The sequence below is a fragment of the Grus americana genome, chromosome 3 (assembly GCF_028858705.1).
Source record: "Grus americana isolate bGruAme1 chromosome 3, bGruAme1.mat, whole genome shotgun sequence".
Classification (NCBI taxonomy): domain Eukaryota; kingdom Metazoa; phylum Chordata; class Aves; order Gruiformes; family Gruidae; genus Grus; species Grus americana.
In genome coordinates, this window is record NC_072854.1 from 109,726,934 (window position 1) to 109,742,294 (window position 15,361).

Below are 15,361 nucleotides of genomic sequence, written 5' to 3' on the forward strand. Positions count from 1 at the left end.
TCACCTCTCAGAGATGTGTCTAACTTAAAGCCGTTGTTTCTAACCACCAGAACTGTTGCTCAGTCATAAGGCATTAGCACACAGGTGTTGGGGTTTTTTTTAACAACTCCTACTATACATAATTTCATTTGCGATGTATTCTTTCATTTTTATTTTAAATTCTAAATTATTTCCAATAAATGATCTGAAGGGTTATATTTCACCTGTGGATTTTTTTTAATTATTTTTATTTTTTAAAAAGTCAGGTGAACAGCTGGACTACAACTCAAACACCAATCCAAAAACCCCAAACCCCTAAATGCTAATAATAATAGGTATGGGGACTGGCTTATGCATTCCTCATTAGTGAAACATATCCTCCTGTCCCACTCCACCCCCAAAATGAAGAATTTTTCTACTTTCCAACAGATAAATGGGAACTGTCATTTATGTAATAGCCAATGTGCAAACCAGAATACCTTTCATTTATATCTCTGGATTTGCTGCCTTTTGTTTAACAATACAAACACACACACTGCCTGTTAACAGGTAACACGCAGATTTGTAAGTTACCATTAAGGGCTCAGTAGTCCTATGCAAAAAGAAAGGGACTGCCTATCTGAAGAACCTGTTGCCTTTAAAAACAAATAAAATTAGTAACACAGTAATCTTCAGCGCATGGCATTTGCATAAAATTAAATATGAGCCCGATCAAGGCAACTCTGTATTCACATGAGCGGTCCTGTTCAAGTAAGCAGCATGACTTGTGTAAGTAATATCCTGCAGTTTGCATCTGAAGTTAGGGCATCTTAATTTGGTTGGTCGGTTGTACAACTGATAACTGATACACCTTTTGGTTTATGCCAGCTGGAACACTTCTGCTAAATTCATAAGCTTCAGACTGCTTTAATAACAATTTGTAATTAAAAGAACACAGACAACCTTTTCCTCAGTAAATGTTTTACCCCATCACTCGAAGATCGACTGGGGAGTCACTTTACTGTGCAGCTTTTGTCAAAGCCTTTTTTCCCCTCCCCCCTAAAACCAGAATCCAATAAAAACAAATGAAAACAAGAAACAAACTCACTATTTCATGCCTTGATAACTGTATCTTTCCACATCCAGTAATAACTTGAATTTGTGCTTTTCAACTTACTTAGGAAATGCCATCATCATAAACTGCATATTGCTCAGGACTCTCTAACTACTTAAGCTAGTAAAACACTGCGAAGGAACTGACGTGTTAGAAGAGAAGCAAAACGAGCCAAACTCCACGCATCCCCCACCGCCTTACTCACAAGCGTTTGCGTAAGCCCTTACCTGCTGGGTAACGTTCGATAACTGGCCAGTTGTCCACCTGTAATGTGGCATTGCCACCACTTCTTGTGAAGCGTACTACATGGTATTTTCCATCGTTAATGATTGCGTTGATCTCTTCAATAGAGATGTCATCAGTTCCAACATTAAATTTAACTCCAATTTTTCCCTGGTGCTGCATATTTTAAAAAAAAAAAAAGGGGAAGAAGAAAAAGAAGAACTAATTAAGAGCTGTTTTAGCAAGAAATAGAGACAGTGTGTCATACAGGGAAAGATTTCTAACAACATCTTCCCTCCTCAGACGTAACTTCTGAAGGCTCGCGTGCGGCAGTGACAAGCCTCCTAACAGTTCAGTAGGTCCAGGACATCTATTTGATGGATAATTGATATTCCAAATGAGTTAGTTCACCGAATTGAGTTTTCTCCTTTTCCAAGAGATTCAAACCAAGACGAGGAGGGGGAAAGGAGGAGGAAAGTTCAAATTTTCTTTCTTTGTCTCCTCCTTCACCTCCATGAGGATTAAACACCATTTTTCCTTTTAGGGTTTCAAAATGGAAAGCCTTGCAGTGTCACCTGGAAGAGGTACGAGGATTTTTCTGGCTGTAAAAGCTGAGGCCAGCCCTGTATCTCCTTTCTCCCAAACCTCATTCATAATCAGAACCTTCACAAATGATAACAAAGGAGGAAATTATTTTTTTTTTCCTAATGCAGAAATTTTTTTGTATCACATTGCAGCAGCTCCGAATCATTAGGACACGAACAGACTCACTGACTAACAAGGAGAGGAGCAGAAGGCGTTTTTGACACAGGGATAGTATCTTCTTCCCACTAAGGACCAAGGCTCTGATTTTTTTTTTCTGGGATTTGCCTGTAAAGTCCTGTGCCTGAGGAGGCCGAGGGCTGAGGGGAGTTTGCACACAATTCATACTCAGGACCAAGCCTGTAGATTTTCCAGATGATCATGATATTGGGACATTTTCATTTTTATTTTCATTTCATTATTAAAATGTAATGGGACATTAAGATGTATGGGACATTATTAAGATGTAATGGAACATTTACATTTTAACAAAGTCCTTTAATGTCTGTTAAAAGTTCAACTTAAGGGCTTCGTGATATTTTTTTTTTCTCCTATAAAATTAATTCTATTCCTGAATAAGGACACTTACTAAATTAAGGAAAAAAAAAAAGAAAAGCTCTGCCCAGTATGAGATTAGGGGCTTGTGCATAATAAGTGGCAATCCTACGTGTAATTTCATGACATTAGTACTGGTGCTTCCTTCTTAAAAATTAAAAAAATTTCTTAAAGTTTTTGCCCTGTCAGATGAAACACAATGAAACATTTTACTTTGTACCTCTTGGTCATTCACTTCAATCTTTCTAGAACCAGCTTCACCTCTCCCACGCAGCGTTTGCGCCTGCTCCCTCTCCCGCTTACGACCCTGGCTCCACTCCCTGCAGCGAGTGTGTCCTGCAGCTCCTCTCTGGAAGTCTCCCAGGCAGTGAACTCGGGAGTTCTTCCACTTTATTTTCTTCTCTTTTTAAATACCTGACTTAATTTTCCAACAGTGCTGACGTATTCCAGCTACACAGTTGAGCAGCTGCTGAGCACCTTTGGAGAAAGTCCCTCAACGCTATGGCACTATGCCACTATCACCTCTTGAGCTATCATCTCTTTTTAAAACAATAAAAGGACCATCCCCTGCTGAGATTTGCATGGTGACTCTGTAAAGTATGGGGGCTTTATTTGCTCAGTGGTTTAAATCATGTTCTAAACGTTCCTTTTTTGCGCGAATTGTTTGAACGTTTCTCTGTTGGCTGGTGTCCGACTTTTCCATACCTACAGGGTGTTAACACGGGATCCACCTTATGTAGCACACCTTGTTTTGCCTCTCGTGCGAGTTGCAGAGCAATCTCCCAGTTAACTTGGGAGAATAAATGTAGCTCTATTCTATTTCAGCTGGTGCAACCGGTTCAGAAGAGATTCCCCCCAGTTTTCTCCCGTGGAGGCAGTACCTTATTTGCTTCACCTGTTTCATTCATATGCTTACTCTCTTTACACAGAAATGCATGCAAAGAAATATAACATTGTCCTGGCTCTAAAGCAATCTCCTCTTTTACTAATTTATGAAATGCAGAAAAACGGCATGTAATGATAATGGCATATGCACCTTTTCACAGTACTTTCAAGAAATCAAAGGCTTTGAGGACTAAAAAAAGCTGACTAATTTTACAGTGATTCATAATTATACTATTCATAACGTACACTTTACATACCTGCTTTCCTATTTGCTATATATATATGTATATACTTATATTATTTTAGATCAAAAAATGACAAGGAGAAAAACCAAAAACCTTTGCGTGAATAGGACAGGTGCAGGCAAAATTAAAGGCAAATAAAAGGCAAATATATGAGCAGCTTTTCCAAAATAAAAGAATGTGGTGCTGCAATGGTTACCAAGTCACCATTTGTAAATGGCCAGGTATTAGCAAGTAAAATGAACGCTTTACAGACTTGAAGGCAGACCTTTAGCCTTACTTCATACATAGATACTTTTCAGTGAAAAAACCCCAAGTTTCCTGGACTTTCCTACATTTGCACAGAAGTACTGTGCACAGACACCAAGCACACAGCTGCAATAGTAAAGAATATCACCCTAATAGTTGATAAGATACCATAGTGATTTTTTTTTACTCTAATATATTTGTGTAGCTGAGAACATGAAAAACTCCATATTTAAATAATTAATTTTATTTTTTCACATTTCTTCAGCACCTGTGGGCATTTATGTGACCTCCCATAAAACAAGGAAGCAAATCTGTGTTTTGAGTTTAAGTCTTCCTTATTATTATATCCATATTTAAGTTTGACTGCTGAACATCACGCTATGGACTGCAACCCCATTGTGCACAGCCCTTCAGAACCACAAAATAAAACGTGATGCAAAGACCTGACAGTACCTGGACCCAGACAGACGATGACACTACTACAAAGAAATAAGTCACAATGTGCCATCTGAGTTGCAATAAGCATCTCTGTATGCAGATTGTGGGGTTTAAGCCCTTGCATAATCATGCAGTGGTTTGACTCACTGTACTCCTTCTTCACCACAAGATAACATAAGTCACGTTATTTTGCATTTGTCATTGGTTAAGCCCATGTCCACACACGGTTACTGTGGATCAGCTGATGTACAGTAACCTGTTGAGATAACGTGATCTCAGCCCTGGGATGCTTAATACAACGGACCTGCATCCCGTTAGAAAGAATGGCTTTTTACTGTGCCGCCTCCTTTTTGGAGCAACACGATAGTGCAGAAAGATAGAATTATAAACCTGAAGCACACTAAATTACTATTTTTGCTTCTTAACCTTTGCCAGCCTCAGTTGCATAATGCAGTAGTAGAAATTTTCCTTTATCACTTATTCATTCATAGTAATCTTAAAGTTGTTCTTCCCATCAGAAACAGCCTCGGACAAATACTGAACGAGCGGTTCCCTCGGCAGCGCCCTGATGACAGGCACTACAGAAGTGTCTGTGCATTACTAAGTACCGCAATAAGTCAACATTACTGTTGAATGATGTTATCCTTGCCAGTGACCTGAAGTAGCACCGCATTTCAGGCTCATATTTCGGGGAGGTCATGTTTGCCCACGAGCGAAGACGATCACTGAGACCTCCCCTGGTAAAGATAAGCTCTGTACGCAGGGCCCCTACAAGTCCTCCACGCTGTTTGCAGTTCTTAGCCCGTGGGGTTTTGTTCTCAATCTCACCTGGTTGTGAGAGAACATAGCAATGAAATAAATTACTTTTGCTATTGTGCCGTTATCTAATCTGAACTGGGATGGCCACAATAACATAATGGAAACACGTAGGAGATGGGAGAGTCTCCAATATTATTTCCGTGAGAGGCCAGAAGGAGAAGAGCGAAGCATTTCAAGAAGCCGTGTAAACATTGTTCCCTGTCTCTGGAAATTATTTTGAGCTTCAGATCAGAAGGCGCAATGAATACTGCTGGAACCGTCACACCACCGCCACCGCTCCCTGGGACAGAGCAGCGCAGGCATCTCCAGTTCACACGCGTGACTCAGCCCCAACCAGCAGCTCTTCAGAAACCCTAAACTTTTGCCATGCTTTGCCCACGTAGCTCTCCTGTTTCTGAGGCCAGGGTGACTTTCTCTGCACAGTACCACAACAGGCTGATAAGCTTATGTGGTGTTACCTAACGTACCCCGACACGTTACTGCACAATGTACGATGCAGGCTTTGCCTACAGCTTAACCTCTGCTGTCCAGCCGCTTGCAGGAGTGCAGGCTCACAGGGTAAGGATAAACATGTTAATGGCTTCAAAGCAGTTGGATAAAAGCATGAGATGTACGTGGTTAGCTCCAATCCTACGTTCCTAACGCGCTCCGAAACACTGGGAGTTTTGATTTCTCAGACAGTGTAGGCACGCGTGCACGCATGTGTATATACCAATCATTTCAAAACGTTTTGTCTTCAAAAGCACTGGCAGCTACTATCGTAATCTAGCAAGCCCAGTGGAATATTTTCAAGCATGTTTTATGAATTGTGTACTCCAAATACTTCTACCTTGGCTTTAACAGGCTTCTGACGAAGCACTGAGAATGCTGATGAACCTGAGAAGCAAGCGAGAAACGCGAAAGGCAAATCGAGCCAGCGCTGACAGTGCCATTTATTCCCTGTTGGACCCCAGTCCAGCGCTACTGATCTGCCGACTCTAAATGCGATAAAACCTATGCTAGTATAAAATGCATATATATCTCCAGAATAATGGTATTTCCTATAGCATCAGCAAGGTTTTACAGCCCTCTGTAGTAGTAATTCTGGAATCAGTCAAACATGAGCATGTGCAAATTTGGCACGACAGTAGTTTTAGAAGAGACCACAGACAACTTAAGATCATAATACTTACAACCTTTAACCACTTCCAAAGAAAAGTAATAATACTGTGAATCCCACAGGTGAACAAATAGAGGAAAAAAAAAAATTCAAGCTTGCCTGCCTGTATCTTATAGTGTCAGTCCTGAGGCACAACTTTCTGGTGACTGTGATAACAAAGTCTTAGAACTAACTGATAGTTTACTTTGATTTTATTGAAGAATAAGTTTTGTGAGTTTTATTAAGAGTAGTGAGATCAGTTTCACTCAAATGTAATCAGAGGCTAATATTCTATTTTATAGGAATGTATGCAAAATAATTAAAATAATTTCTGGTTTTCTGAATCCTGTAAGGAAATGCATATGTAAAAATAGTACTGTTTGCTCAGGAAGGGAGGGGAAGGATCCCTAACAGACAGAAGATACATTTGCACTCCAAGATTGAGTAACTACATGTATTTTAGTCTAATGATCCATCAGGATTTCTTATTACTATCTAGTACCTTCCAGAGGAAATGTTTCCTGGGAAAGACACAGAAAATATAAAACACCTGGGAAGAGTTCTTTGAATGAATCCGTCTTTTATATTCCAATGAAAAAAGTTAACTCTCAGGATATGGGTTTTAAAATTCATACTCTCAGGTAATACATCATTAACCTAACCTCGTAAGTGAATTTTTAATATATTTTTGGTACTGCTTTTCTCTATGAGAAGAGATCAAATATTCAACCTAATGTTTACCAACAGTAATCAAACCTTTTCTTTTCAGTCAATTGTAAGACAGCACACTATAGGCACAGGCATCGTCATGGCATCCCTCATCTTGAGTACTTACAGCCAGGTTTTGTGTCCCTTCATGAATTCAGAAAGGTAACCATTTTCAGGGATGGATTATAGCTTTCAGTATATCAGTGCTTGACATACTGTAGAAAACGTAGGAGGGGCTTGAAAACTCTATCAGAGCACTAGCAGGCAAAGTTATCAGTCACAGGTAGGCACGACGAGCAAGGAAGCAAAGAGTTTTGCTGATGTCTGACAGGGTGCATCCATCCAGCATTCAGTCTTTGATAGACTGGCATGTGACAAGCGCAAAACTGTTTGGTTTCTCTTTCTTTTCCCAAAAGCTGGAAATATGTAGCTACTGTGGAGAAGGGAAAAAACCCAACAAAACAAAACCAAACTTCTCCCTTTCCTAAGCCTAAGTGAGGACACTAAGCTATCCCCAGTGTTCCTTCTTGCCAGTTCTCGCCATTTATTTGCAACTTCTCCAGTATTCGCTTATTTCTTAAATCCACAGCTCTGTAGACCTTAGGTTATGAAAAAATCCCACTTTTCATTTTAAAACAAGCTCCTAGTTCTGATAATTGTACAGAAAAGCTTAAAACCCAAAGCCTTGCAGGCTACTGCATTGGCAGGCTAATAGAATTGAAAATTATGTTAAATTCCATGATTTTAAACTAAATACTTGATTTTTTTCAGCTGGAAGTGTGATATTCTGTGCAAGTGACACTGATTTTGTTATCCTCATATCAAATCTGAGCAACATGCAGCAAAGTGGGCTTCCTCTCAATCCAGTCTCCCAGCAATTTTAACCGCTCCTCTTTCATCACTGGACCTGCTTCTGGAAAGATTTGTTCTCCTTTTCTTCATTCTCAGCCTCCTGGTCCCCAAGACAGTGGAACTGGAGGGATGAACTCGCAATATTTACTTCCAAAACGCTCTATAAGACTTTATCTACAGCTGACTGGTCTTTTTGAGCCTCCAGCACACAGCCTGCTTGCACTCAAGAAATTTTTTCGTGACTTGAAGGATATAATTACTTGGTTTGAGTGGTGGCTGGAATCCAAATCTGACCCTTAGATTCCTGCAAGAAGCACGGTCAGGTCTGTGGCACCCATTTGCACACACCAATCCAATTTGAAATTGCTGTCTAACACTACGCTAAGCCACTATTCAGAGTGGAAAAATGTTTTCTGCAGAGCCACAAATGTTACCAATATCTCCTGCAGCACCTGTGCGTGCTCACCTAAGTGCAAACCCAATCACACCTATTTCATCTACACCCAGATCCCTCCAGAGACAGCACAAGGCACTTGAAAAACAGACCTATAATCATAACTATACAGCAAGAAACCTTTTTTCGCTCCCCTAATTTTGGGATCCTCACTCAGTTGTTTCATGGGTTTTGTTACAGTGAAATGAAGAGAGAATTTGCAATATATTTTGCTCTCACGTTTTACTCAGAAGCTCTGTAAGATCATTTCATAAACCTTTAAATGACCCCAGTTTCATGCCATTAAGTTATCTAGATTTTCTAAATCAATACAGAAATAATAAAAATTCATTGTTCACCAGATGCCCCTGGTTAACATATAAGAAATAGCACTGTCACTGTAACAATATTATGTATGCAAACACATACAGATGCTACCAGAGCTACTGCACTCTTAAATGTTGCTCTATAAAAATTAAGCAGCTTCTGGCCTTAAACCAATGACCCTTAAAAGAGGTAAGTGAAATATGGGCCCAGCCACTAATTTACAACTGAGGTGCACCTAGAAAATAAACCAAAACCCTACCTAAATGGGTCACTAAGTGGAAGAAGTGACACATTACTTTATTTTCTTATGTCACAAAACGCCACATATGAGATCACAGGAAAAAAAAAAAAGCCTGGAAAGACGGTATCACAGAAGTGTTCGCTGTCCCAGCATTTCAGGGCAGGAAGCAACTCCTCTTTGCTACTATGAAATAACGACTTGTATCACTTTCTGCTTTAAAAGAATTGTCCTCGCGGTCTGTTTTAAGTGTTGTTATAGCAATTCAATTTATACATAAAGCTCAGCAGGCAGAAAATTTAGAAATATTTATAAAACTACAATTCTGAACCTTCAGCTCTGAGACTGCAGTTTTCCTGTTTAGTTTTAAACACTGTAATTCTCACTGCTATATATCATAGCTGTATTATTTCAAGTTACTCTGATGATGAATTACTGAGATGATACAATTACCCTAACGACCAGCCCCCCAAAATGCAATAGTTGTGGAAGACATATGGTGTAGAGCCCGCAGCAGCGGCATCCTGCATCTTATTATCCACTCAGCATCATTACTGCAGTACACAAAATTAAATTTTTCTAAGAAAATATGCAGTAAAGAACAATTTAAGTCATCAGCCCTTAACATGGTGCTTTCTGTCAAAACAGTGTGCAGCACAGAAATGTCTTGACCGTGCTACTGTCTCACCAAGGATTCCCAGCTGTGGTGAGATGGTATGGATGGGTTGAAGAGACTATAGGTGCTGTTATACCAAACAGAGCCTAATTTGAAGGGAAAGGAAGTCTTCTAACTACTGGCCAAGGCAAGTCACATGCCTTGACTTTGTCCTTGCACACTTGTTTTCCACGTAGGCAGACACCCGTGAGCTTGAGCACCTCAGATGTAGTCTACCCAGCCTGAGGAATGGCATGCTCATTGGGAGCTCCAGCTACTCAAAATGACAAACACCGTTCCTCTCCACACACACATCAACACGTGTTTCCAGATAATCAACACAAGTTTTGAAGATGAGGTTTGTTTTCCAGTTTTTTGTAGTGTTTTTATACAGAGATGATTAAAATAGTGTTCCTGGGACTGAATACAGTCATCCAAAGGCGTAAAGACACTCCTAGAACAAAACAAATGAGTAGCACCTTTATGTCGGTACAATCTAATCCGCACTGGAAATTGTGCTTGTTTAAGGGTATTGATTTCTGTGTTTAGAAAGGCTTCACAGAACTCTTCTGGTAATTTGCGCGTCTGAAACAAATCCAAAATCAGAGTCAGAAGGAGGTATAACTGAGACCAGAAGAGAAGAATCAGCAAATTCTCAAGCAGGCTTTCACGCTAAATGATTAATAGCTGTATGATCAACACACATGCTCACGAAAACACAAGTAATAAATTTTTGAGAATCTGAGTCAAAGGGCTTCTCCTGCAGGGAATTATTAAAAACCAAAAATGGTATTAGACACCCAACTTCTATTGAACTTTAATGAAAACTGAACACCTACCTGCCATTCACGCTATCATTTGATAAGCTTCCCTTTAATATTAACGACAATCTTGAGTATTTCCAGATGCCTACCACAGACACTGGGACAAAGTACTTTTTAAACACTGTTTAAATGCAGACTTTGCATTGCTTTATTGTTCTGATTGCCTGTATACAAATGTTTTTACAGAATTGTTTCCTAACCCTTCTTCTATTGCTTTAGGGTCTCCAACTGGAAACAACCTGTTCCTAATTTATCTTGACCACTAAGTATTTATCAGTGCCATGGACTTACACAAAAGAAAATCAAAAGAAAAAGGACTGCCCAGAAAGTTATTTAAAAGCTGGGCATCTGAATGGTGGACCTAAATTAATACTTTTGCCTCCGGAAATAAAGAAAATATGATATTCTCACTTCAGAAACTTACTGTATATCTGAAACAATTCATATCTACAAAGTAGTTAAGCAGAAGTAAAAACAAAAAAACCAAATCAACCAAACAGAAAAATCCGAGACAAATGTACAACTGAAGTGAAGAGACCTCGCACAAGGAAACATAGTGATGCTGTTACCAGACAGCAGAACTACAACACACCACAGGTTGGGCTTGGGCTCCCTGCAGAAAGGCAAATCCTGGTTGTTGTCCCATTTTCTGAGCAGTCCTATCTTTTTCTGTTGCCAGCTTTCTTTCTCTTATCATCAGGTGTAGAGTCATCCTACGGCAAGCTTTAATACCATGTGTATTTTTCTCAATGGTAGTAGTTTCCTTTATCTTACCTTTCTTCATCTCGAAGATCTTTCAGAATCAAAACCAATTTGACAATTTCCCTGCGCGCTGTGCTGAGACGCGCAGTGAGGAGTAGCCTATTATCAATGCTACGACAGAGGATCTCACTTCTTTTGATCACTTAATGCTGCAGAGCATGTAAAAATTCTTACACTGAATACATGTAGCACATGAAGTGATCAAACAGCTTTAGTTGACTGGACTGTGAAATCCAACCGGTAGCTGGAAGGGGAAAGCAAAATCTGATAGCTACCTCTACGTTCTCCTCTGCTACTGCTGCTAACAGCCCCCAAGGTTTGAACAACATTGCTTTGGCATCTTGAAAAAACAAAACAAAGAACCATCCTGTGGAAGAGAAGTGCCACAAAGTAATGAAAGGGCTGCGTGCGGGAAATCATTAGTGCGCGTGAAGAGCTTCTGTAAGGGAGAAACCTTTGAAGGAAGCATTGCAAAATAGCACGAGCACCTTCAACAATACGCTCTTCAAACTGCAAGAAGCTCGCAAATAAACTTAATTGTATTTAGAAGAAACCTGCCAGATATTTGAAAAGGCTAACCCCAAGCAAATCAGACAAAAATCAAACCAGAAGTTAACCCACAGCGAGGGAGTTTTGCATATAACAGAGTTCAGTGCTGTCAGGCTCTGAATGCCTCTCTGAAGCAGGGAACAGTCATGAATGTTGTGGTCTTCACTGGAATAACCAGCGTCAGGCTTGAACGATGTCCAAATATATTATTTGTGTTCATGAACACAATGGTATTTAAAAAATCCCTAACAGTGTATAAATAATTGCTTTACAACATGTAGTGCAACAGCCATAATTGCAAAATGCATCATTATCTTCAAACTGCACAAGGGAATAAAACAATGCCATCCTTTTAGTTACAAATTCTTCACTTCCTACACGACCGTTGGAAACTACCACTCTGCAAATGGGTCTGTTAGGCAACCAACAATCAACTTTTTAGAGCATTATTCTAACCTCACTGATAGTGTACTCCTGATTTCTGCCCTTAGTCCACCTACTTTCTTCTCTTTGTGTTTTCTACATACCTGACAGATATTTACCTCTGAAAGTTAATAGTCAGAAATAACTCCAGTGAAGTCAAGGCCACTTGAGAAATAGCAACATGGTAAAACCAGGTCATCTCTCATTAAAGTTACTTGTCACTTTTTCAGAGCTTCTGCCTCTTACCGCTATTCTCACATATTTCAGTCTGGAAGAAACGTGATGGCAAAATATTTGACGGACAGCTGCTGCAAATGATTTGCTTTCACTATTTTTATTAAAATTCTGGCTTTAGAAAGATCAAAGTTTTCCTAGAAAAAGCTTAGTAGAAACCAGACATGTAACTGATTTCATTTTCATACTTCTACAGCTTTAATGTTAGTGAGGGACTATTTGAAAAGGAAAAAAAGGGGAGGGGACAGGATTTTACACACCAAAAGATCTCCACTGTAAATAGCTACCCTACAAATACATCCCCTCCCCGCAGTTCAGCCGCTCCAAAAGGCAACTTCGCTGGCTGGCATATCTATGACTTGTGACACCCAAATCTTTGATTACGTGAAGGCTGTGGATAGCTTTGCTTTTATATGGTCAGATAAGCCTTTGCAAATACATCAGGGTGGCAGGGAAGAGAATGGGCATCCCTAAAAGGGAGGGGGAAAAAGGAAAAAAAAGAACCAAAAGCACAGAGTTACTGGGAAGGGGATTCATGGACCTGTAGGATCAAGTCTCACTCTTGAGACCTCCCAAAAACATAGCGGGGGAAAAACTCTGTGTCTTAAATAGCCTTGTGGGTAGCTTATATCTGAAATGCCTTGTGCTCTGCAGCAGCTAACCCAATGTCTTGCTGACTTTGCTAGCATTACGGCTAGAGGTGAGGTTTCCACATGGGTGAACTAACCACTCTTGAGCGATTTATTCAAGAACATTAGGCTCAAAATGGCTTTAGTATAGCATCAGGCAAGGTAGGTGCGTGCCCGTGTGTGGCTGTGCACGCATACAGCCTTTCAGACATTCTTCTGCACTAAATGTGATAACTTTAGGGCTATAAAAAGCAAACCTTATTTCTTTTATTTTTCCAAATTGTTCTTTGCCCACAAATAGTCTCATTAAGCAGTAGTATCATTAGAGGACATCATGCACAGATTTTTTTACCTGAAGCGAAGCTAGGTTTTTGCCACTTCTGCTTTGCCCGTGCCATTGATAACAGATTTCTTGGCTCTTTCACCCTAGCAAAGGGCATTTGTGATTGACAGATCTCCCCAATAAGCATTCTCCCATTTCCTCTTTCAGCTCTGCACATCCTGGGGACTGCTCGGGCAGAGCATGGTGCCAGTACTGTGCCCATCCTGCTGCAAAGAAACTCCACAAACGCCGGCATGCAAAACACACCACAAACAAAGAATCCATTGGAGCTGCTCTTTCACTAAGCCCCACTTCTTATATTATGGGAGGACTGACTTCGCCTCTTAGATAATTATAATTTTTTGTTGTTGTTGTTGTCACTGTATCCCATACTCAGAAACTAAACTTGAAGTAGAGAGACAGGGACTGACAATCAAAACGTTTTCCACCTTCTTTCACCAATATAAATACATCATGAACTATATATGCATGCAGATGCCTCTGTGTGTGTATGCTTGTATATCTATATGCTTTATGTATGCATACATACATACATATATAAATGATGAGGTGAAAGATAACATTGTACTGTACATGCTCCATACAGAGGGATAAGAATACAAACCAACATAACGAATATTTCCATTACTGCTCAGCAAAAGGTGTTCAGGTACTAAGATGATGAGCAGAGTAAGACAACCATGGCAAACTGGATTATATGGGAACGATAATATTAAATAATAACATCACCTCAAGGCAGGGACCTTGTCCTCTTGTTTGTTGATAGGTGACATGCTTTTTTACTTTATAAGCAACAAATTACAGAAAGGCAGACTTTGCAGAAGATGTACATTCTTGAGCTTTGTAGTTGTGTTCTTTGACTAATTTAACTAACGCTGTTCTAATTTAAAGTGTCTTCAGTGTATCAGTTTCAGTGCTGATGGATGCTTGCCTCCTGCAGAATACTATCAATTAAGAGACTTATTCTAACCATAAAAATAAAATAATGCTCTGTTTATTGTTAATGGAGAGACTAAACTCTAATAAGGATTGCTGATTAATTACTTATCAAGGAGAATTGACCTTAATTAGGGTCAAATTCTATGGCAGACAGCTTAATTTATTCTTTAATTTCTTTGTGTGAACACATTTCTCTCTACAGAACAATTGATTCACAGCTCAATTCAAACTCTCCAATTGTATTTTTATTTTTTGAAGGAAAAAAATAAATAAAAAAGGTATTTTTGAAACCAGTATATCGCTTTGGTGTAAGACCCTTAAGTAACTAAAATGAATCTCTACTGGTTTTGACTCCTGCTACCCTGCTGTAACAATTCTTGCAGAGAGAGCACTACTAGTGGGATGTGGACAGTTCTCAGACCCCCCAGTACCCTTAAACTACTTACTTCAGGTCCTGATATCAGTGCAAGAGCGGGGTGCGTCTCCAGACAGATATATGTTCAGACAGTCAGCCTGTACTGCATTATCCCTTCAGTGCCCTTCTCCCACTGTTCGAGGGGAATGATTTTAAACCAGCTTAGAGATGTTGACACAGCTAACTGTCGTGCCTTTGAGTGAAGCACAGGCAGCTCTTTAACTTTGTTCTCTGCAGATGTAACGAGGAAGAAGCAGTAAACTAGATTCTGTGCAATGTGCCTATTAATAAAATACCTAGGGGTGCGCATGTTCCAAGTCGTTAATGAGACTGATACGCGGCATAGGCAACCCCAGGTAGGCATATATGAGGAGCAGCTGTGGCATCAGAGAAGAATCAGGCTGCCAAACCTATCTAAAAAGCCAGGTAAATAGTCAGGCAATCTTGTGCCGAGATGTGTGCTGTCACACCTAGATGTCTATCTCTGCATACCCCAAGGGAGGGTAGCTGGATTCTGCTCCTTCTCACATATCCTCATAATAATTATTTCAAAAGATGAATTTCCTTAAAAAAAACAAACAAAAAAAGTTCTACCTTGACCCTTAGTAACTTGGTCCTATATAAAAACAGGTAAACCAGACATGTTTTCCTTGTGAACAATTGTTTTGCTCTAGAAATTAATGAAACTAATTAATGAAATTAATGAAACACAATATGAAGCCTTAGAGTACGACTCCTTCAGAGGTGGCCTATGATCCACTGGAGGGTTGCTGTAAAACTTTACATAAAAATGGAAAAAAAGTCCATAACCAACTATAAAGCACTTAA

The 15,361-nt window shown here is 39.7% G+C and overlaps 1 protein-coding gene across 24 annotated transcripts in view; it reads right to left on the reverse strand.

The window, feature by feature from the left end:
• Positions 1–15,361, reverse strand: part of NRXN1 (neurexin 1) — a 735,823-nt gene that overhangs the window by 126,160 nt on the left and 594,302 nt on the right. For all 24 annotated transcript variants that reach the window (XM_054820730.1, XM_054820729.1, XM_054820728.1 and 21 more), the window contains one exon: positions 1,300–1,471. In XM_054820730.1, coding sequence (XP_054676705.1) covers positions 1,300–1,471 — 172 coding nt within the window. The remainder of the gene's footprint in view (positions 1–1,299; positions 1,472–15,361) is intronic.